A 25,964-nucleotide genomic window follows, 5' to 3' on the forward strand; every position below is an offset into this window, starting at 1 on the left:
TCACATTCCGGCAATCGGCACCTTTTAACACGAAACCGAGGACTTCGAGAGAGTCCTCGGTTTAGGGTCTGTGTGTGATTTCCAGCATTAGCGGCGCCGCCCTGGTGGTCACACATCCGTACTAATGAAACACTAGCCAAATTAAACACGATATTTTTCGCCACGAAAATGAGGACTCTCTCCGATCGGCCCAAAATTTTGACAGTTGACCAATCAGAACGCATAGACTATAGGTACATATTCAGTTTTTCGCATTTTGAATCCGAGGACGTCCTCGGATTCGTGTGAGTCCTCGGATTCTGGGTCTAAAGGCCTGTGAAGGTCCTCGGATAAAGGTGCATACAAACTCACACATAAACACAGAGACACACTTACACACACACACACACAGTCACACAAACACACACACACACCTTATTTATGTATGCAGATTTTTTTTGTGAATACCGCACAATAAGGGGGTTGTTGTGGGGCAGATTTTAGCGAGGTGGGAAGGAAATGGGAAAGAAGAAGTTCGGGGAGTACCCGGCTATTTAGATCTGGCCACCAAAATACGGCTAAAGCCATTTCAAGCAACGTTTTAATTCTGAATGGTGGTAGGCTTACACCAGGACGATACAGAGAATTTTCCGCCCTGGAACGTGCCGCTAGTATACTTTATATTACTTTTAATTAATTAATCGTGAAATAACACAAATTCATCAAATAAAATTTACTTCCGCACGCCGGGATTTGAACCCGCGACCTTCGGATCGCTGTTCGAGAGCCTTGCCCCTAGACCGCGAAGGATGTTTTCATTTACGTGAGAAGAATCCAGTTGTCAAAAACTCAGTTACTATACAAATAGGTAAATAGAATTTCAAAAAAAGTTCTAACTCACTCAAGGGTTACATATTATCTACATAAAATTATTAAATTCACTCAGGTGAAAAATAATACATATAGAGAAAGAGAGTCACAAATAATACAAAGAGAATCAATGAACACAATGAGAGTCACAATTAATACAAAAAGAGCCAATAGGCACAAATAGAGTCACAAAAAATATATAGTACAATTAACTCAACAATTGTTATACATTTTTTTAGGAATAGCAATACTTTTTTGTGAATTCGTATAAATTATGGATGAAAATGTCTACTTCAGCACACTATTTCTTATGATATAGTCGTCACATTTGGTTCAGAGTGCTAAAATAGGCTATACGTTTTTTTAAATATACGCCTATTCATATGAATAATTTTAACGCACACTCACTCCGATATTATACGACCAATTAATGTACACATTTTGTGTTTTTTTAGATAAAGTCAATTACGTGATATGAGAATGGCTTCAAAAATGCGTGTTATACAAAAAAATGTGACCTTCAAATGAATTTTCTTCATGACATTATAATCTTAATCATAATCTGATTGCTACAAACATTTTAAATTCAAATAAGAAATCAGTAAAAATTCTCGAATGGTGAGCCCTGGCATCATTAAAGGTGTGTAGCTTTGTATGATGCTTGAATCTCTATGATGAAAATCTTTATTTACAAAACTCGTTGTGATATGAGTGGGAGGTAGGTACCTACTTCCCACACATCGTACTACCTACTCAGAACAAACTGAACGTTTTTAGTTGTCCGGGTTTTTCATTCTCATTTTTTTGTGTCATTAAATGTTGCCATCAGGAAAGCTATTAGCGAAGATGGCTGTGGTAGACTAAGGGTGAAAGTCAGATATAAATTAAAAGAAGGACTGAAAACCAAATTTACTGGAACGATTGCCGTTCGACCGATATTAACGGAAAGGATTTTGTAAAGACCTCAATTATGTTTAGAAAGTCGCTGTATTAGAAGTGTCTGAATTATATCATGAAATAGGTTCGAAAAGAGAAAATTAATAGCACTTAAAATGCGATCGATAATTTTTTGGATATTTTAAGCGTACTGGATAATCATAGAAAAATAATTTAAAAATCTCTTTTAAATGCTGCTATAAAAGAAGGTATGCAGAAGGCGAATGCAGATTTTTTACTATGATCATTTTTGTACATTACAAGCTGTGTGTTCATTTACGCAATTTATGCAACAAATGTTAAGTATTTGTATATGCATCATTTAAAAAAGAAAAATAACATACATATTATAACGGGTAATGTGTGGCTTTTACATGCCTTTTGAATCCTTCAAGCTACTGTTAAAAATGAAAACGGTCTTGAAAAGGTTATTATATTATATAGTTATAACAGACTATGGTGCCGTCCCTGGCTGTAGTTGTTTGGTAGGACCAGTTTAAAGCATTCCAGAAGGTCTGGGCTATATATTAAATTAGTAATTATTTTATACGCCACTATTTCAAGGGCCCTACTCCTCCTCGACTGGAGACTTCTGTAGCGCGCTTCAGCGAGCTAATTTTCGTGATGCATGAATCGCATGTTATCTCCATTCTCCATGTATTCTTTTGTACAGGTATATAAGGAACTTCTTTTACATCTGCTCTAATTTTTCAATGTATTTTTGCTGGTATAGGGCCCATACAGGTGAGGCGTTTTCAATTTTAGACCCTATGATGAAATTATAAATAACCATCATTGCTATTGAAAGCCAGGATGAAGCTGGGTAGGAATTATTTGTTAAGACATATAAAAAAATAAATATTATACTTTCAAACGGCATGAGTTTCATTAGAAATCAAATCTTTTCTCGCTAGTGTACTAAACATTTAACAATATAGAACGGTCCATACACAGCATACACACTAAAAATAATATATACATATACATATTTTTAATTTCTAAGAGAAGGTGATGATATTAACATTTAGATTTAGACACCAGATAAACAATTAATTGATCTAAACTTAACTGTAATGATCGTCCTGTATGAGTATAATTGTGTATATATATATGGGTGGGTAAAACTGTCTGTAATTATGATGTTACTTCAACTAAACTAGATTGATTAAAATGGAACGATTGGATGAATTGTACAAGATTGTTGAATAAAACGCAAACAATAGTGAAAACGTAGTTAAGTAAATTAATTTGTTTTATTTATTTATAACCCTGTAGTAAAAACATTACCGGTAAAACCCGTTAAATTTCCACCTTGTCATTTGCTAATCACTTAATTTCTTTATGACAAGATACCGCATAAGAGCCCCAGCTAACGAACAAATTTGTAATGTATTATTAATACTATTTAAGATGCTTGTATCACTATCATTTGAAATGTTTATTCACAGTCATCCACACTAGGGATTCTTGCTTCGAGGCGGACTGTAGGTTGTCGTATTGGTTTTACTTCATATTATATCCTCAACTCCATGTTTTTTGATTTCCTCATCTTCATGTTTGTTGATTTTCTCAATTTTATGTTTGTTGATTTCCTCATCTTCATGTTTGTAGACCTCATATTCATGTGTGTTAACTGTGGGTTGTTCTGTTGGTGTTACTTCAGATTTTCCAAAGTTAGATTATGTTTTTAAACTTGATTTCAATCTCCATGTTTTTTTTTATTTCATATAATTTACTTCATAATTTTTGTGATTTCATCGTCATGTTTACTTAGCCACATTTTGATGTTGTTTTTAGCTTGTTTATCTCTATGGCATTCCGATTTCGGGAAACGTTGTGAGGCTGGTGAAAAGACTAAATGGTTTGGAAGTACCTACCTAGATATTCAGATTTGTTCACTTGACATAACAAAAATCATATCAAACAACGTTTCTATTTATATGGAGTTCTCTCACTAGTGTTCCAGAGTGTTATCGTCCACTCTGGGCAGAGGTGCAAATATCGATACCAATTTTAAATTCTACTTGTGAAAGAAGTTTTGTTTTTTTTTTTAAATATCGGCATTTGAAACCACCAAAAAGGTAAATAATTTCAACATCGTCCTAGTGCAAGACCACCATTCAGAATTGAAATCGCTTTAGCCGTGTTTGGTGACAAGATTTAAATAGCCCAGTTATGGTATACATATGAATAGTACATATCTTTTTTCAATGTTGTACAGGTACAAGGAAATTGTGTTTCAGTGCAAGATCTTTTACAAACTAACAATTATTAAAACTATAACTTTTTTAGGCATCTCAAAATGGAAGTTTTATTCTTAAATAATACTGTATTACGGTTTTATTGGTCCATTGTGTTAAAATTTACAATGTTTAAGAAAATTGACAAAATTGAGCAATTATCATTTATGTTTTACTATGCAAAACGTTAATAATAGGAAAACAGTTAAAACCCTCTTCGCACGTCAGCTCCATGTTTACGAGGGTACAATGATAAACGGTCATTGCGGGCAACATGGCCCTAGCACCTCTGGTATCTAGGTATGACAGTAACATCGCCAGCCGAGAGGTTGTCATAATTTCGATGTTAAAATTTTAATTACGAAACTATGGAATCTTGGAGTCGGCTGAGAGCAAAGGCGGTGATAAAAAGTGTCGGATGAAGTCGGTTTTACGGAAAAGCCTTACGACAATATAACTTTTTATCGTAATTATTCGGAGGAGTGCTTAAAATAAGAGAAAACAGGAATATTATCAACATACATACTCGTATTTGGAAATTTCAGGAAAAACAAATGATGAAAAACAACAAGACGGCCAAGGTGTTTTAGTGGTAATGATACTAATGATCCTCGGCTACGAATTCGGAGGTCGCGGGTTTGAATCCCGGCGTGCGCAAGTAAATTTTAAGATTAATTTTATAGATTTAATTTATTCATTTTATATAATAATTGCGTAGTACTTATTTTTGCGGTACGTTCCGAAATGGTAGAATTGCCTTGACATCGAAAACATCGAAACTTTGCTTGTTAGCATCAGCACAGGCAAAGTACCCAGTGAGGTCCACATTATCATATAATGTTTTAAATTACATTATATTATTGTAGCAATATACCTATATGTAGTTTTTTTATATGGTGTATTTTATTATTTTTATTTTACGTGTTTGGTAACAAGGTTTGAATAGCTAGGTACTACTCCACTATCTTTTGCCTCACAACATACATCCTCCAACTGTTTTTTGTATCTTAATGGATAAGACAAATGGAGAAAATGATTACATAATAACTATTGTCATTCTCGTAGTCAATCTATGACAGAATCTCAAAGTTTCAAGAAACGCAATCATAAAGGTAAATTAAAATTAAAGGCACAATTTTTATGAACACACTTTCTCAATTAATCACCCTTGGTCCATTTCTGACGTCGTTGCTGTGCCAACGTGAGAAATGCCCATCTCGAACACTACCCCACTGTCGACACTACAGTCTGGTATCTCATTGCCTCGTAAACTCTAGTCCGCCATCAATATGACAACATTCTACCACAACCGCGTGCCCTGTGTATTGGTGGGGCCTTAGATAGTCGGCGATGTGTGGTCAACGAATGTACGGAGAAAACTTACTGTATAAAAATATTGCTAATTTCTTAAGAATCTCTTCAAATTATTCGTATTCCGGTTAAAACGGGATTGCAGGCCATAAGGCCCTTATAGAATGAATTGATAGGTTTCCTGATTTCCTGATCCTTTTAGTTAAATACCAATGTATTGTTACGATGTAAAAAGACGTGAACATTTTCGCATTTCTACATTATTTAGTAATAAGACACACGTATTCCGAATTTACTAAAAGTTTATCAGGAAGCGACCAGCAGTCCCGTTTTAGCCGGATTACCATTAATTTTAAGAGATTTTAAATAAATCAGCAATACACATGTTCCCGCTCTATTCATTCCCCGGCGGGATTGATAAGATCCACACGTCTCCTAAAGCTCTAGACCAGGGGTCTCCAAACTACGGCCCGCGGGCCATATCCGGCCCGCCAGTGTCTTCCATCCGGCCCGCGACATCTTATGACCAGTGTCATCAAGGACCCGCGACAGCTAATGGCTAAGACCTTGCTCAGAAGGGGCGAAAACTCCGCGAATTTTTTCGTGCGAATAAATAAATATGCTCGTTGGCGAGGTACTTGGCACCAATACATTGCGTCCACAAGTATCGCGCGAATATATCAAGAGGATTTTTTTGAAAAATCTTTATTTAATTCGCAATGATATCAAGGTCTGAGAAACGAGTATCAAAAATTATCTTCAAAGCTACGTTATCTAAAGCTATATTTTCATCCCTGAAAATTCTATTGTCTACCCCCCCCCCCCCCCTCCCTAGGACAGAAAATATGGGTGTCTATACCTAGATGTCCCCTTCTGATCATACGAAATAAGAAGTGCAAATGAAGCAACCCTCTAAATCTCTTAAACCATTGAATTATTCTTGACGCTGCCTGGAATTGCGGAATTTCCCAAAGCCAACCAAAAAGTTGCGAAGTTCTTGGCCGTCCAAAAGTGTGAAGGTACCCACTACCCGACTTGAAACAATGGCCCGGAGGAGAAATGAACTTGATGCTAATGAAGATGGATGATGAATAACGTATCGGGTGGCGCGGTGGCTTGTCACCACAACTATTTCATTTTAAAATGTAAAACAAGGATTGAATCTGAGCCGACTTGTTAAGACTTTGTAGAATTTAAAAATGTAAAACAAGGATTGAATATGAGCCGACTTGTTAAGACTTTGTAGAATTCAAAAAAGTAAAACAAGGATTAAATCTGAGCCGACTTGTTAAGACTTTGTAGAATTTAAAAATGTAAAACAAGGATTGAATCTGAGCCGACTTGTTAAGACTTTATAGAATTTAAAAAATGATAATGCGATATATTTTAAAAGAATTATTAGATCTATTTTAGAAGAAATCAACATTGTTTTATATGGGAATAATCAAAGAGATAATACGATAAAAAGACAAAGGGATTTTACATTCCGTGCGATATATTTTAAAAGAATTATTAGATCTATTTTAGAAGAAATCAACATTGTTTTATATGGGAATAATCAAAGAGATAATACGATAAAAAGACAAAGGGATTTTACATTCCGAAATGTCAAACGTCATATAGTTACGTAAAAATATTAATAAATTTGGAATGTTGTATTCAAATACTAACCTAATTATGGCAGTTAGTATTTACATTTTGGCACTAAAAAGAGAGTTAATTAATTAATCAATTCTTTATTCGCAACTTGTTAGGTGAACAAATTTCGTTTCAAAGCCCAAACGGTCAAAATACGCCCGTAGGGTCATTTCCCCGAACAAGCTCGCCACGTATACGAATTCTTTCAATTAATAAGTCAGTCATTTTATTTGTGTAATTTTTGTGAAATAAAATAAACACCACATCATTCCGTTCATTAATAAATCAGTAAGTTTGCTTAAAGAATGACATTAAATTAAAATTGCGATTTGGCGGGATTTTTTGTCTACCGTCGTTGACCATAATTCGTTTCCATAGTTCGTTTTTGTCCAACAGACCATAACGTAAATCGGGAGAAATAGGGCTTTAAATTTTTTTTTACCTAAAACGCATATACAATGAAATTAGCTCATTCTAAGATATCTAAAATGATTTAAAGCAATGAAATGATTATTTTTAAGTAAAATTCGTTCCAAATGTTTAAAATTACGCAAAAAACACGTTTTTAATTTGAATGTAGGACACAGGATTGGATAAACAAGCTCGGAATATTGATTTAATTTTGGTGGAATTAAGACAAACTGCGTCTTAAAAACACACTAAAAATATGTTTTTAATTTTTTTTCATTTGTATCGTATAAATAAGTGCTTTCGGAGAGCAACTGCATACTTAACTGAATTTCGCCAAAAATGGTATGTTGGACAAAAACGAACTAGAGCGACTTACTTACCATAGATCACGAATTCAGTCAATATTGTATTGACTGAATTTAGGGCATTTTCGATCGTCCTTGCTAGACCTCCGGATAAATCTGTTGGTACCCTACCACCTGTTGTCCGCGAACACGTTGAAACTAATAAATTAGCTTTTCGGCTAAAAAGGTTGTGCATCACTGCATTAAATATAACAACAACTTAAAAATAATTAATTTTAGAACGATAATTTATACACTTCATCTTACAAGTTCTATTTTTAAACTTATTTTTCTCAGCTAAGAATGAAAATCACAAAACGGAGAAAAATGAGAATTATAAATTTATTAAATACCTACCTCTTAAATCCGGTTGAGAAAGAGATTTGCAGGCCTTTATCTAATGCATTAACACGTTTCCTGATAAACGTTTAGTACATTTTGAACATTACCAGGAAACAATTTTATTCATTCGATAAAGGCCTGCAATCCCGTTTTTAATTGGATTACAAATAATTTGAAGAGATTTTTAATAATTTAGCAATACTCATTTTTCTCCGTGCAGTGGTTGTCAAACTAGTTGGCTTTATGTTTAATTGTGGTATATATACAATATACAAAGACACAAAAATGTCACCAAATTACAAGCATAAAAAAAGATAGCAGGGAAGGGCAATCGCACGATCCCGGAAATAATATCCGAAATTGAAAATCGTATCATATTACGGGAAAAAACTCTGTTTTAATGAATAGAAAATTCATCGTTAGATGGCATTGATAAATTAGTGCACGGAGAAAAAAAGAGAATTTTTGGTTTATTAAAAACCTTATCAAATTATTGGTAATCCTGTTAAAAACGGGACTGCAGGCCCCTTCCTGATGAAGTTTTGAAAACTTGTTCATACTTCATATTTAAATAATATATGATGACGGAATGTATTTTGACATCTAGGTATCCGCGACAGTTTAGGGCTTTGGCATCGAGTGGACATCATAAATCCCGCCGGGGAATGACTAGAGCGGGCATCATAGAAAAAACGTTCAATGTTTAATGTCCTGTAATCCCATTTTTAACAGGATTGTCAATATGTTTTCCCCGTGTGACACATTACGAGCTAATTAAATCTACGTTTGGTGTTGGTAGATAGATAATAATAAACCAGCCTACTTAGATATATTTATTACAAACAATATTAAATAAGCGAATTTAACCATATTTCCTCTGGTTGTAGATTCAATATGTTTGAATCTATTTGTTAAATCCGAAGCTGATGAAATGGGAATGAGATCCCTGAAGATTGCTCATACTCGTACTTACAGTCAACGCGGTGGAGAAAATGGCACTCGAAGGGTACTTGGAAAAGTGACCCCAGGGAGCAAACACGGCAAAATTTTCAGATACAATAATTTCCCTAGAACGCCTTACAAAACTATATTCTGCTTTGAGGGCGCATGTGTAACAGACATTTCTTAAAAGGTCTTCCATTGAACGCTTCAACTTGAAGTTTGTTTGTAAATCTGATATTTTTTAGAGTGAAGTTTAGATACAAGTTTTCTTGTCAGAGAATAATAAATCTTGAAATAGGTAATTGATTTTAAAGAGCTAGTAATTATGTTGAAATGAAGAGATAACGATCTACATAAAGATATCTTCTGATATTGTATGTAGATATTATATCAGCGATGATAGTTAGCTATGTAGATTGATTGAATATGATTTACAAGCAGATTCTGATAACGCGCCTGGAAATTGTAATTTTAATTTGAAATTAATTTCAAATTAACATTCATAATTACATAAGTGATAAAAATCTAATAAGAGATATGTTGATTAATCAGTAAATTGCATTGCCAAAGAAAAAAACTGAAGTGAATATTATTATTAATATATATTATAAAACATGTGAAAAAAATTGTGAAGTATAAGTATCTTAACATAAAAGTAGAAGGCAATAAAAGCCTTAAATTGTGAGCTTGTGCATCAGGAAAAACATTGCAGTTTCAGTATGGAAGTCCTGTGAAAACGTCGGTATTGTGAAGAGCTATGTAGCTTTGAAATATCAGAATTACTATAGTAAAATAAGCTAAATTGCCGTATTTTTTGTATCATAATTTTGGTAGCCGGATAACTCAACACAGTGAGAATTCAACACACCTTTAAAAAGTGATAATTAGTCATGAAAAGTGATGAAACAAAAACTAGATTAAAGAAATGAGGTTTGTGGTGGGTTTTTTTCATCGCTTTTAATGACTTTTGTATCAATCTTTAATGGTGTGTTGAGGTATCGTGCAAACCATATTTATCAATCCACGTATCGGGATAAAGTCGAGAAATAAATATTTAATTTACATATTCAAATCGTAATTTTAATTTAAGTTTGTCAAATTCATTTATCTGCATTAGTGGGAACTCTCTGAGTCTGAGAGTATCATACATACCTACCCATTAAAGTCTATCTCTGAAATAATGGTTATAACTTGTTCGTTTATATATTTCAGAAGAAAACAGTTTTAATATTCGCTCTCTTGCACAAGTTATAAATTAATTATCAGAGAGGATTAGATTCTTCGTGGCCGGAAGGCTCATAGCAATGTCGTGGTAATTAAAAACACAGTAATTTAATCAACTGTCAAAGTTTTACAATTTTGTTTAACCTTTTAGCATATTTATAATTGGACTAAAGTAGATACTGATTTTTTGTTAAAACACTTTTAGACACGTATTCTATAGCATCAATAAAAAGTTTGTAAAATTTAATAAAATTTATTAAAAATATGCGTTTTTTGCTGTTACTCACAATTAAAAACTTAATTTTAAAAATCAGTATAAAATTTTACTATGTCCATACTTTCAAATGTTGAATGTTTATCAAGTGATTGTGGTAAGTGTAAAAGTATTTTTTAATACACTTTTGGTAAAACCCTTCAACCAACAAAATGAAAATTTTACAGGAGACGACCGTCGATATTGTACTCTGTTTTATACAAATACAAAAGCATTTTATGCAACTTTTAAACATAGTATTATTATTATTATAGAACGCGGGTTTACTTTTTTATACTAGTTCCGTCATGTTCATAGTTCGAATGATGACGTCACGTTTTCAAATTTCACTTGAGGCCATACGCGAGCACAGCCGGCTCCAATGGAACCGGTATGGGGAGTGGGGATAATACGCTTTTAATCACTTAGGGCAGGTCTACTAATATTCATATGTCTATGGTGCCGTGCCATTTAGTTGTGATTGTAGAAGTGCGCCAATATAGGTACACACGTTCAATATTCAACGGAATTCGAATAAAATATTTGCCAGATTGGTTTTCATACTTTGACAGAGGATAAAACAGTGGTGACATGTGGTGAAAATATGAATAATAAATTTTTTATTTAAAAAAAAACGTTACCGGACAGCAAAGTGCTCATAAGATTTTTTACTCCAAATATGCTAAGGAATAGCTGGTTAAAGTTTGTCGGGTACGTGCCGATACACCCTGTATACATATATCAGTGTTGTATATCTTATAAGTTAGTTTTAATATTGTCCTGATGAAGTACGGGTACTTTTGAAACCAGTTGAGTGTGATTAATAAAGAGGTCAAAAACACAAATGTAATATTATTATCTGCTGGCTGCGTCACGTACAGCAGCATGCTTTGCCTACAATGAAAGAAAAAAATAATATCTGCTAATTTTTAAAGTAACAGGAAGGTAAACTTACTTTCTCCCCGCTGTCAGAAGGCAGGTAGAAGACGAGTACGGTGAGGAAAGAAATGCCCATACAGGGGATGATGAGGTTGACGGTATAGAACAGGGTTTTTCTCCGCATCGTGATGTTGAAGGTGATGTCTAGGTACGGCTCGTCACAACACGTGTAGAACTTTTCATTTCTGCAAACAAATCAACAAATCAGTCATCTGCATTTAAAAATATATATTTATGTATTTCTACATTACGTGCATTGTAAAATTATAAAACAAAGATAATTAAAACGCATTTCCCTTAGAACATACGTTATCTTTAAGGACGCAGTATGGAGGCTCTTTTTGAGGAGATGAAGGAGTGAACATGGTTCCTAAAGAGATATCTTTTCGGAGGGAGCAGGGACGGCCTTGCGGCCAAACGGCCCCTTGTGCTAGTAAAACATATAAGAGTATTATCAGTTCCTTTGCTTCTTGGCTCTTTGTCGCCTAGGCAAGTCGGCCCCTGGAGCGGACTGCTCCTATTGCACGTGCACTTGCACAAGGCCGGCCATTGGAGGGAGGCGACACAGCCAAGCTGTTGAACGAGTCATAAAAACGACCCGTTCTTATTGGACAAATATCAACAGCGTACAACTGTTGGTCGCGTTTGGCGTGTTTCTTGACTATGCGCCGGTGCCGAAGAGATCAATGACGATAGTTTCTCGGAGGACATTCCATTGAAATACCAATAGAACAAGGACAACATTCCCACCTAACACCTGTGCTCTAGAGATTGCAATAAGTTTGTTAAGATAGTTTGGAAAAGTATTTTTAAGTAGGTTTGGTATGCTCAGGATGTTACTAAATCCTGACATTATTTTAAGTAAAAAATAGAAACGAAATTTAGGTCTAAGGTGAAATTTTTGATTTTTTTTTGTAGTAAAAACATAAAACAACAGTCAGAACAGAGTCTCCAGTGACGTGTGGAAGAAGTTTTTAAAATTGTTTTCGAAAAAAAAAAATTGAAACATCCAAAGAGTTAACGGAGACCAAAAGTTTATATATATTTTTACTCCAAATAATGTCGGAAGTCATGTAACAAGCTTTATTAATTTGCTTTTAACAGCTTTTACAATAGCAATACTTATAATGTTTTGTCACACAGCATATACATTTAAGCCCTTTCTAATTCCTAATATTATAATTCGTTAGCTTACAATAATAACGAAAAATAAGGAAAATTGGACAAATGAAAAATAGTATTGCTTTCTTATCATTATTACGATATCACTTGTTTTAAAGCCTATAATATAAGTAGGTAATAATGTCGATTGAAAGTGAGTGAAGTGGAAGAAGCGGATTATTCGAGAATTTACTCGAAAAATGTTTATTATCTATGAATAAACAAACTTAACATAATTCCTGAAGGAGTTCTAAATTTCAAGTGTCCCCACTTTACCGAGTGTTTACTATCGCTATCACTCTTATATCCCTTTTTTATTCAATTTAAAAATGTCAAAAAAACTGCATTTATTTCTTAAAATACAATTTGAAAATTTCATCACCTTTAGAAAACATTTTTAATCTGTTTTTAGTTGCTTGAATCGCTCAATGGAAGTTGTATAAAAACAGATTTTTTTGGCAACTTATTTGTTTTATATAAATTAGCTGAATCCAATAAATTTATAATAGAATGGAGAACTTGTGCATGGTGTAAGAATTTCTTCTTGGAATTTGTACATTATTGAAAAAATTATAAATATTATTTAATTAATATTTGGTTAACATTAGCGTGTAGTAGGTAGGTACCCACTCTATCTGTTAAACAATTATGAAGGATTTCGTAAGTGATCATCCCTGAATAATTATTTCAAGAACCTAAAACTTAATTGTACCCACGATAATAACTATAATACTAATATATCTAAACGAAACATGAAACAGAACGAAACAAAAAAAAAATAAAAAAGAAATGGTTTCAACTGGGAATCGAACCAAAGATCTCTGTCTTACCGGGACAACGTCTATCATCACTCGGTAATAGTTTTGAAAAAGTCAATAGGGATCCCATAATAATTTGTATCCAAGACACTATTTTCTCGTATTATCTTCTTTTTCAATGATATAAATAAATATTCACCCAACTAAAATTAAAAATAATATTTTCGGGGTTGAGCGGCCAGAATACTAATATGTGCCATAATTTAAATTGTTTCTCCTCTAATAAACAATTCAGGTGAGTTCTCAATTCAGTAATTATTATTGGCTGTGATTATTGCAATCAATTAACCCGTCCCGAATAATAAATTAAGGGTCTTTCACTCCCGCCGATTGCGTTCGGTGGTTACAAACCACGGTCGTGCTAACTTCGCATTCTCGTAATTCTCAATCGAGGTGACGTTTTAATTAAAGCTTCAAGGGGAGGGGAAGGATATTGGAGAAGTATTGTGTGAAGTGTTTCCCCACCTTACTGCGGGCACCTCCAGAATGTCCCACTCCACGGACTTGTAGAACTCCGACAGGTCTACGCCGATGTCTACGACCGTAGAGCCCTTGACTTCGTCTAGATGCCGCAGATCCACCTGAAAGAAACGATAAATATTATAGTGTGAATTGAACTTTAGCGGTTTTAATGTTCGTAGATAGGAAACACCGCCCACTCATATGGGGCAAAATATTTATATGTTTTAGTTTATTTGATTTCTCTGTACGTTAAAAATATTGATAATGAATTTTGGTTACTTTTCACAAAAGCTTTATTTGTGGTTTCACTGTTGTTTTTTTTATATAGGTCTGCGTAGCATGTATGATAATGTTTCTTCATCAACCACTATAGAAGTAAGGCCATTTATGACAAATCAGCATCGACATGTAAATAAATGGAGGAGCCAATCGGGGGATGGGGAACAAACCAACATGCGCGGAGCGCGGGAGGCGGCGTGACAGTCCCAGTAACGATTATTTGACAGTAATCCGACAGTAAAATCTCTAAAAAACTCTTACGAATTACTAACTAACTGACTAACCATCACGCCGTTTCTCCGCAGCGGTAGGCAGAGATGATGGACCGCCAAACAACTCGGTCTTGGCACACTCCTTGCCTCATTCACATTCATACATACTCTTCTATTATTCTGACTCTTGACATGGCCTGACTCGAGTATCTGATTCACTTGATTGTGCCATGTCTTCCTCGGGCGTCCCCGACTTCTGCTACCATTCACATTTTCATCGTATATTCTCCTTACACTCATTTCTTCGCTCATTCGCTCTACATGCCCAAACCATCTAAGCGTCCCTTTTACTAGTCCTTTTTAAAATGATGACAAATTGCTGACTGCGTACAAAACTTATCTACATGTCCCAATTCAAGTAAACAAATAAATCTGACTTGTTTCCAAAATTTTATATTTTGTTACACAATTTAGTCAGACACTTCTACAAATGTGTTATAATTTACCCACCTCACTCAATTTTAGTGTCGCTACACCGGGCAATTCATTTAAGAAAGAACTTTCAGATCCTGCACAGAAAAGTCCCACAATGGACAGCGCTGCAAACCTTTGTCTTAGTTTAGCGAACTTTACTTTTCTGCTCTTTGTCTGGTTATTTGAATGTGCGCTCTTCGGTAGTCAATGTATGACTGATGGCATAACCGAACCCTCCTGGTACCAAAAATGTGTTGACGTGGTTTGCCTGCAGCTCGTCGAAACAATACCCAGATTTCGTGTTAGGGCAAGTCTATTAATTTGAATTTCTATGCAAACACTAAACATTTCTCTACCTTTTGTTAGAGGTGTTATTTTGATATTAAATCGTAAAAGATCAATGGTTTCGTTGCTTGTGTGGCACGTAGCACAGTCTTGTTGAAAGTAAACATTGTCCAGATCAATACCATCCAATTCCGGATATAAAAAATAATCATTAATCATCTCTCGATAGCGCAATCCATTCACCGTAACTGTTGCTCCGGCCTCATTTTCGAAAAAGTAAGGTCCAATGACTCCGCCGGACCATAAACCGCACCAGTCACACGTTGAGGATAGAGAGGCTTTTCAACAATAACTCTTGAGTTTTCCGAGCCCCAGATGCGACAATTTTGCTTGTTTACGAAGCCACCGAGGTGGAAATGGGCCTCATCACTCAAGATGATTTGCATTTGATTCACTCAAGTGAATTTTAATAATTTCAATGCGTTGTTGAAGGTTAAAGCGTGTATCGTTCCATTTTTATTAATGGCGTAGTTTCTACTTGTCAAATGTCAAAAAATGACAGCTTTAAAGGTAACATCTACCGAAATAGCGTGCTATTCAAAATAACACCTCTTATTGGAAAACACTGTATTATCAGCATGACATATGACGATTAACTTTCGACAAAAAAGGTTAATTTAAAGAAATTACGTTTATAATACGCTATTCATTTAATATACCCATCACATTATTCACAAAAAACCTTATTATTAACGTGTATTCTTGAACTTCGCATCGCTGCTTAATAAAATTATTTACGTTAATGATTTCGACTGTGAGAAGTTTTATAAGGTAAAATTGGTAATTTGCTGACTCGGGAAATATAAATTAGGCGGAAAAAAGTCTTCGGTCTTCTACTTTCAAATGCTGATGAAATTTGAAAATTATCTGAGATGGGGGCTGGCTTTTACGGTCGCAAATGAGAAAATAACATCCCCTAATTGAATGACATGCGCACGGAATCATGAAATCAGAAGTTAGAAGGGAAGTATTAAAATAAAATATATCATTTGTCGAAAATCATTCCTATCAGTCCTATCCTAAGTATCACCAGTGGATATTACGAGAGATTATTTTCAATATGCTTTTAAATGCGGTGTGATTTTTTTTTGTCATTTTTTAAGACGTTTAGTCTTAAGCTCGCGCCTACCGCTCCTTCTAAATTTTGTACTAGACAAATATTGTACTAGACTAATTATGTACTAGACTAATTTTGTACTTGACTAATTTTGTACTTGACTAATTTTGTACTAGATTAATTTTGTACTCTTTTAATTATGTACCAGACTAATTTTGTACTAGACTAATTTTGTACTAGACTAATTTTGTACTAGACTAATTTTGTACTAGATTAATTTTTTACTTGACTAATTTTGTATAAGACTAATTTTGTACTATACTAATTTTGTGCTAGACTAATTTTGTACAAGACTAATCATTATTAAAAAAAATCGTCTCGTAAAAAACAAAGTTTTTTTAAACTTTAATAAAACTATTTAAAAAAATCTTCTTGTTGGTTGACTGAGTATTGAACTTTCCTATCTAGAAACTAGAGTCGACAACTCTACCAATCTCTTCAAATGCTAATCGGGTAGGACCGCCATTTATTTAGTATATTAACTGTTGGAATATCATATGATTTCAGAGAAATGCGTATAAAATTTTTAATTGCTTTGTCATCGACAACGAGTATATCTGCCAAGTTTCAGCTCGTTCGGATGTCGGGAAGTGGTTTAATTTCCGCTTCCAAGATTTGCATTCATTCCTGAAAACAAATTCAAATAGATGTATTTAAAAAGTACTATCAAACACGGCTACCATCTTGACAGGATTGACCGGACACGGAACAAACAAACTAATTAACAGACAGACGAAATGCAAAGTGGTCGAGTCAAAACAGATCTTCGCTATCCTCAGTCAATTATTTAGGTAAACACTTATTGAATACACCCACTTATTTGTAAAAGCATAACCCACACCTACACGGTACCTTCTTAAACAGATTTAAAAAAACAACAATTACTAATAATAGTCCTAAGTGGACAAAACAAGATATTTTTAACTTTCATTCCTCCCATTACAAAACACTGCGATCTTTGTATATGAACGCAATAAAAATGTTAGATAAGGATTAAATTCGTAATAAAAAATTATTTATTAATATAGGCTATTGTGGTTTAATGTTCTGTTTTCGAAAGGCGGGAAAACATTACGGCTATTACCGAGTTCATTATCATATTTCATACGAAGTGAACTTTTTTACTAATGCAGGTTCGCAAATTTCAGTGCGGTAAATTGAGTGCGTACAGAAAAATTGAAAATATTATTAATTCATTTTCTGGTCGAGTCACTTCGACCATTCGACCCGATTCATAACAGAATTAATCCCACCTGGGGGTCTAGCACGGTGAATTCGATAACTTTACAATATAGCATCGATAGACGTAACTGCCGATGATTTTATACTGATTTTCCGAGCACAGTCGCGCTGTTGGTAGACAGACCGATATTGATAACGCAATAAATCAAAAATCGACATACGCTGAAGGCATTATCCTAAACGTCAGACGGCTACCTTAAAATTAAAAATATTAATCAATTGACATTTTCGAAATTAAATAATAACTTTAATAGAATTAAGTCTATGGGCCAAGTGTACAATTTATTTCAATTTTAAGGACTTAGTTAGATCAACTCCATGTATTAGTAAGCCAGTTATTTTGCATCACGAAAGAATTTATCCAAAAATTTGTCCATATTGACAGCTTAACCGACACTGTAAAAGCGGCGGCTTTTGTCTACCGACTGCTGGAATCATATTCTGACCGTGCTCGCAAATATCGCTAATAGACGGATTCCGTCAATATCTTTCTGAAAGTGCTTTATCGATCGTCCGTCCTAGCAATGTCAATGTAGTATTCTATTTTTCCAGGCTTTATCTGAGGCAACCAACTAGATGTTTTACTTGAATCTTCGATAGAATTGTGTTCTGTCATCGTTCTGCTGACAATGCTTTGTACGTGCCCGATTTTGAAAAGAGTTCACCGTTCTATACGTCGTAGCAGAGGTCCGATGTTTAAAGATAGTTGCTCGAACAGTAAAACCTGTAACTGTATTTAAAAGTGTTGTCCTGATATGTAAGAATCTCAAGATTATCAACGATTCAAAAGAAGGCACACCGCATAAGAGTTCCAAGAGAACAGAAGCCAGTGGAAATGGCATTTCAAATAATTGTGGAATTTTATTAGGCTAAAAGAAGAAAGGGGAAGTGTCCGATCAATCTTGTCAAGATGGTAGCCGTGTTTAATTGGTGTTTCGATGGTAGCGTTGCGATTGTTACAAGCTAAGTTTGCTGTTGACAGAACTGTGATGTCAAGTAAAAATGATATTATGTGTACTACATGATTCATATATTTTTTATAGTTGAACTTGAACATCCCACTAGAATAACTGAGCAGAGTTATTCACGTCGTTTTGATATGGTATTGTTGTAAATTGATTGTTTATTGATTATATCGAAGAATATTCTAAAATATTAAAAGAAAGACAGATACCTATGTATTATTAATTTTCATGTTTGATTTGGTGTTATCGAGTTATGAAAAAATCTGTGGTACTTTTTGTTTTTATCCAGACCGACACATTTCAATTATTTAATCTTGATATTTATTTATTTATTGCATCTCACTATACATAAAACACTTTTTTTCACATAAAAATCAACTTCACTAGGACTAAGCCTGTATCGAGGTTAACAATTTACATTTGAGTGAAGCAAACATAAGAGTATCACAAACATAAAGTAATTCTTTACAAACACTAAATATTTCAAAATTAAAGAAAAAATAAATATTAGATGTTTTTCCAGATGAGTAATTTGACAGTATATTGTAACAATATTTGAACCATAACTAATCATTAAGAAGAAGCAAAGTAGATAATAAAGACAGATAGGGTGACATTCAGTTTTTAGCAAATGGGACTTATATAAAATCTTATTATTTAAGAAAGCACAAGGATGAAAAAATATTAAGTCAATCGTCTGTCAATACATAAACCTTAATTAACTTTTTAAATTTGACTAAGGAATTATTTCATTGTTATTATAATATAACGTATGGATTAACTGTGTGGATTATTTGAATTATGAAAGCATAGGTATATTTATAGAATTTCATTGCGTAGTACTTAAAATGTCTTTTGGATGGTATATTTTAATAGGATAAGATGTATTTTGTTAAAGATCTGGTTATTATTGTTGATTGGGGTAATAAGGGAATACAATAATTAATAAATTAATTAATAACATGGTCTTAATCTGAATTGTCGCTATTGCTCAAATAAATCTAATAACAAATTTTTGTTTTTATAATTACTTTTCTTTCAACTTTTGAAGGTTATTCCCATCAATATAATAAATCATTGAATACGATAATACTAACAAATCACAACGAAACATGAAACAGAACAAGACAAAAAAAAAAAATTATTATCTTATGTTTTGCTACCTTGTTACCTTTTGTAACCTTTATTACCTAATATTTTATTTTCCTTGTATTGTTCTGTTTCATAAATTGTTATTATTATCTTCTTCTTCAGTAAAATATAATAACATCCAACTCCTAGTTCCAGACTAGTGATCTCTGGGTTCAGAGCAAAAGAGTTTATCAATCTCCAACGAGACCGCCAAATAATGTACGTGTTTCGTGTCGTGTTTCTATTTTAATATGAATTGTTGTTTATTTTCGCTGTAAAATATGGGTAGCCCCTTCTCTATTTGTCGTAAATAATGGTATTATCAGGCGGTCCCTTTAAAATGAAGATCTATTAGAGGAAATCCATAACGCAAGAATTTCTCCTTAAATCACATGGACGTCAAAATAATCATTATCATTATTTCATGAATACTTTGTCATAGTAATAGATCCGAACAGCCCACACTATCGTGTAACCCGATTATGAAGGATTCATTAAATAAGGGTGTTCGTTGAATTAATTTTGAAAGTGACGTGAAACCAATTTTCATTATGCTTCGAGGAGGTACCAAGGCAGTGGTTCCTCAAAATTTAGGGTGGAATGCCCGTAAATAGCCCGTGTTTCGGGCTATTTATATGCTTCAGGCTCAAATAGCCCGTATTTGGGGATAGTTGCATGCTCCAGACTCAAACAGCCCGTGTTTGGGATTATTTACATGCTCCAGGCAAATAGCCCGTGTTAGGGATTATTTACATGCTCCAGGCAAATAGCTCGTGTGTAGGGTGTTATTAACTTTCTTATTTTCTTAATTATATTGTGATATTAAATTTATCATCTAAATTTATTACTATTTGTTAATTTTTATCTTCATCAATTAACGAAATTTTACATCTTATATACCATAATGACGCCACTCCCCAATTCATACACAACAAATAATTTCTCTATTTAGTTGGGCAATTTCGTTAAAAAAATATCGTTTTTTCGCAATCAGCCTAGAAAAGTCAACAAAAAGTCAAATTATTAATATGGGAAAATATAATAATGATTTTTTTTAATAACTTCAAAGTAAACCTCAAATTGTAATGTTTAATGGTTCTGGGTTCATGTTCTAGATGCGACCGTATCCTTTTATGATTTTTCTGGTACAAATTTTCGTTTAAGAATCGCTAACATTGTCTTCAATAAATAAATAAAAAAAAATTTAAACAGTTGAAAAAAATATGTCCTTACTGGGGTACCCCGTTCTATGGTCACATTGTACGTGGTTATTTGCGTGAATTATAAATTTGCTAAAGTTTTTTAAAGTAATTTTTGTATGTGTACCAAAATATAACAAAAAGGTTAATTATAAATCAAAATAAAAGAAGAAAAACATAAAAGAAAAAATACAGTAGAAAAAGATACAGAAGAAAAACAAAACGTGACGTTAATCTTTGATAGATTGCAACATTTTATCTATATTCATCTTTCCCGTGTCCATAATCCATGTCTTAAAACTTCTTTTGAAGTAGCTTATTTTTTAATGGTTTTTATTGCAAGCTGGAGGATATTAAATAGTTTTATAGTTTAGTTGTAGGTTGAGGAAATGTATGTTGCAATAAGGTTCTTGTGAATCGACTCGAGTTTGTGTGTGCAAAGTTATCCTGGTTTTTGAACGCATAATTTAAAATGCATTTTGAATATAATTGTTTCAGAGAAATTAAATTCAGGGAATTAAAAACATAGTCTGTTCGAATTCTGATGGGGCCTCTTAGTATAATTTTCAAAATTATAAAGTAAGAACGAAATAGTGATAAAATAATAAATTAATGTAGCTGAAGTGATACAACTGTCATTACATATAATGTCGTTTAATTCCATATTATTAAATCAATATATTATGAATCATGTTAAAGAATACCTAACATCATATATATTGAATGATCTTGCAACTACAAACCCCGCCCTGCCACATCTCTCTTGGTGAGACCCTGTTTTGGGAACCATTGGATTTATAGTATACATATTAGTTAAAAGCCCAATCCACAATTGTTTGCTTTTCACCGCTTTAAATTTTCCACGAGAATTCCGCCTCTAATTTACCAGTTTCTATAAAAAGAACTTTAGAATTGTGCTTATAGAGTACACGGGAATCCAATTTAACTTTGCTCTTTGGAAATCAATGAATCACGTAGGAATTTCCAGTATCCTTTTATCCGGAAAATTGCAAAATGATCAGCCAGGAATTCGGGAATTTTGTATAAATTGTGAATCACTGTCTTTGAGAATTTCCACTATAAGGTTGTTGATGGGTAAATGAGATTTTATCTGAACATTGTTATGTCCTTACCCGTGAGGGGCGTGAGGACCATTTAATTCTAAGTCATTCATCATCCCTTCCTAAAGCGATGTGCTCAGCAGCCTTCAACCCCTTTTGGTTAAGCCATTATCATTTAAGAAGCCTGTAAGTGTTGATTTGAGTGTCGCTGTGAACGCCCTTGAGGTGATTTTTCATCGAAACGGCGCAATTTATTATTATTAAACAGATGTTTTCATCAAACTGTTTACCTTCGATTGATTTTCATCAAACTGTTTCCCTTGATTGATTTTCATCAAACTTTTTACCGTCGATTGATTTTCATCAAACTGTTTCCCTTGATTGATATGTCGTTTTGTTTTCATTGTTTTCATCAAACTTTTTACCTTGGATTGATTTTCATCAAACTGTTTACCTTCGATTGATTTTCATCAAACTGTTTACCTTCGATTGATTTTCATCAAACTGTTTCCCTTGATTGATTTTCATCAAACATTTTACCTTCGATTGATTTTCATCAAACTGTTTACCTTCGATTGATTTTCATCAAACTGTTTACCTTCGATTGATTTTCATCAAACTGTTTACCTTCGATTGATTTCGAGTTTACTAAGGTATAAACCGAAATAAGCGCAAAAATTATTTTCTTTTTGAATTCATCTATTTAAATTTTGATTTTGTTTTCTTGACTAAATGTATGAATAAAATGGAATTTAGATGTGGAAATTAACCCACTTTCCGCCATTCGATTGAGTTGAAACTCAGCAGATAGACTCGTTGTCGATAACAATGAAAACGAGGATATATATTTCTCTGAAATTAGAAGACGTTATATTTTTAAAGTAAATAAACGAAATCAGCAGTAAATATACAAAATAAATCTCGCTCTTATCCAATTGGGATTTGATTTAAGTTTTAGCGGTGTTCACTTATTTTAGTCATTCCCTTGGGAGGAAGGTTCAATTCTCAATGAAACCGAAAAATATTTTTAAGTTTCAAAAGACATTTTAAAAGTTCACCAAGAGAAAAGTTCAATCATCTATGAAATATTTTTTCTTCTTACTTGAAATTGAAAATAGATGTACGATAGCAAAAATATGTTTTTATGGGTTGATTTTATCCTTTCAAAATCACAATTTTATTAATATTGTTGACACCTGGTAAGTTTCACTTACAACCAATATTTGAAATTAGATAACCTATTAATACTAATTATTACAATTGAATTAACAACCAAAACATCTGCCAACGTTAAATTAATTTACAATCAAGACATCTATCCTACGTTACATTAATTAACAACCAAGACATCTGCCAACGTTACATTAATTAACAATCAAGACATCTATCCTACGTTACATTAATTAACAACCAAGACATCTGCCAACGTTACATTAATTATCAATCAAGATATCTATCCTACTATAGATTAATTAACAACCAAGACATCTGCCAATGTTACATTAATTAACAATCAAGACATCTATCTAACGTTACATAAATGAACAACCAAGACGTCTGCCAACATTACATTATTTTTTTTATCAATTTTAACATCAGATTTTATAAAAATCCGCACTAAAACAGTTATATAAAGTGCATTATGAGCTTCCAGTAGGCCGTAAAATCTCACATCATATCGAACATCTCTGTAGTTCACGGTTTTTATCGTGATAAATTCGATTGTGCTGACACTGTTGAATTATTTCTTAAACTGATCGAAATCCTCGGACAAACTTGCTATCAATTTCGCATCGGTTAAAATACACTTTTATAAGATTAAAATATAAATTGACCTTCCCTAAAGTTACCAAACTGTGATTTTTTATCGCACAAAACTATGATATTAGATTTAATGCTGACACTTTGAGAAAATATTTATTGAACTATTAAAATCTTTCAAATCTAAAATATCCTTATCACACATTGTTAAAATTAACCACCGCCCTCTGTTGGTTTATATCTTAAGGTATCTATTGCAAGGTTTAGAACTTGACTAAATCTGTGTATTGTAATTATAGGTAAATCTTAAAAACAATAGAGGTCTGTTCAGCTCACAGGGTAAAATAATTTCCTGTTATTATTTGAAAAATATCAAGTCGTGTTTGTGTTGGAAAAAAAGAAATCACTTAGAAACCTCCTTTTTTCTATTATAACTGCAGAGCGAGCAGTTCTTACAGGCTACCAAAGAGGCCTTGGGCTTTTTTAGTGTATGCATTAAAATTATAATGTGATGGTTCCGTGTAAAATAAAACGCAGTCAATTGATCTGATTGTTTTATTTTTTTGAAAATAGCTTTAAAACTAAAAAAAAAGATTATCAAAAAATATTTTTTCTATAAATTTTCAAAATTACCTTTCCGATACTCTTTTCATCATCCATTCACTATTGACGTTCTCTGTGACAGAGTTCTGATACTCTTTCCATCGTCCATTCACAAGATACGTCCTCCATGACAGCGCTCTGCTACTCTTTTCTTCGTCGATATACCATAGATGTCCTCCACGACAGCGCTCTGCTACTCTTTTCTTCGTCGATTTACCAAAGATTTCCTCCACGACAGTTCTCTGCTACTCTTTTCTTCGTCGATTTACCATTAATGTCCTCCACAACAGCGCTCTGCTACTCTTTTCTTCGTCGATTTACCATAAATGTCCTCCATGACAGCGCTCTGCTACTTTTTTCTTCGTCGATTTACCATAGATGTCCTCCATGACAGCGCTCTGCTACTCTTCTCTTCGTAGATTTACCATAGATGTTCTCCATGACAGCGCTCTGCTACTATTTTCTTCAACCATTCACCATAGATGTCCTACATGACAGGGCTCTGTTACTCTTTTCTTCGTCCATTTACTATAGTGTCTTCCATGACAGAGCAGTCCTCTCCTCACCTCCTTCACAAGTCAATGATACATGATCAATGGCCATACCACAAATCATATGTAGCACGTCCTTAAACTCTCATCTCATATCTACTAAATCTCCTATGGTTTAACGTAAAGATGTAATTAATTATAAGATAAAATCTTCTGCGGCTTCTCTATTTTTTGTGCTTTTGTTGAGCTGTAGATTTAGTCTTTTTGCGACAATAATCCCCCTAGTGCGCCCGACTGCATATTATATATCTTTAAGCGCAGCACGACTTCTGTCTAGATCTTGCACATTTTTGCCTAGTTCCTGCATAGTTTACTCTCGCTAATGGAAAATAAATACAGAGGGAGGCATTAACTGCATTTCCCACAGAATGGAAAATCGTGATACGATGTCATTACAGCAGCCTTTCTTTCCAGCGCCAGATCTAACATAGGTGCAGATGGAACATATGAACTGGGCGTATAGACGTGAAAAATACCACTGCATTAAATCTAAAACTATTTTATTCCCGTCCTCCAACACAAAACATATTATAATCTTGCAATGAATGATAAGTTTATCTTATTTATAAAAATGCAATCTAAAGACCAATACCTATTGAAGAGTTTATTAAATATAACTTGTTATTCTTGCATTGCTAATAGTACTGTCAAAAAAAACACTTGAACATTTTATTATGATAGATTAACAATGAGCGGTTGGAACAATCTGGACCCCGACATTGAGGTTGTTATCTTATTTATTATCCTACTAGCTGTAACAGATCCCACTATTTAAAATAAATATAATGATTTATTGTCTTCTTTTCTTAGTAACATTATGGAGAATGATATCCTCACTGGGATATCCCGTGCTGAGGATTTCATTTACATATTATAATTTAATTATAAGAAATTAATATTACAACAAAGTAACATATGAATTTAATTATAAACATATATCAAGTAAGTAGTATAATTTTTTTTTTAAATAATTTTAAAATAAGTAAGATAACTTTTTTTTGTATAGTTCAGTTTAGTAGATTGGGTTTTAGTCTGTGTTTGATGTCAGTATATTTTCTATTTCAGATCTCCCTATATTAAGTATCCAGCTTTTTATTTGAGATTTAAATGTTACAATGTTGAGGTTTTTGAGTGAGAGTGGTATTTTATTGTAG

The 25,964-nt window shown here is 33.4% G+C and overlaps 1 protein-coding gene across 1 annotated transcript in view; it reads right to left on the reverse strand.

The window, feature by feature from the left end:
* The window catches only part of LOC149422889 (acetylcholine receptor subunit alpha-like), a 460,793-nt gene that overhangs the window by 81,172 nt on the left and 353,657 nt on the right, over positions 1-25,964 (reverse strand). The window contains exons 7-8 of the mRNA XM_089632334.1: positions 13,874-13,989; positions 11,446-11,614 (exon numbers count right to left, since the gene is read on the reverse strand). Coding sequence (XP_089488460.1) covers positions 11,446-11,614; positions 13,874-13,989 — 285 coding nt within the window. The remainder of the gene's footprint in view (positions 1-11,445; positions 11,615-13,873; positions 13,990-25,964) is intronic.

This window comes from Hesperophylax consimilis, chromosome 6, assembly GCF_061612785.1.
Source record: "Hesperophylax consimilis isolate HC1 chromosome 6, BYU_Hcon_1.0, whole genome shotgun sequence".
Taxonomy (NCBI): Eukaryota; Metazoa; Arthropoda; class Insecta; order Trichoptera; family Limnephilidae; genus Hesperophylax; species Hesperophylax consimilis.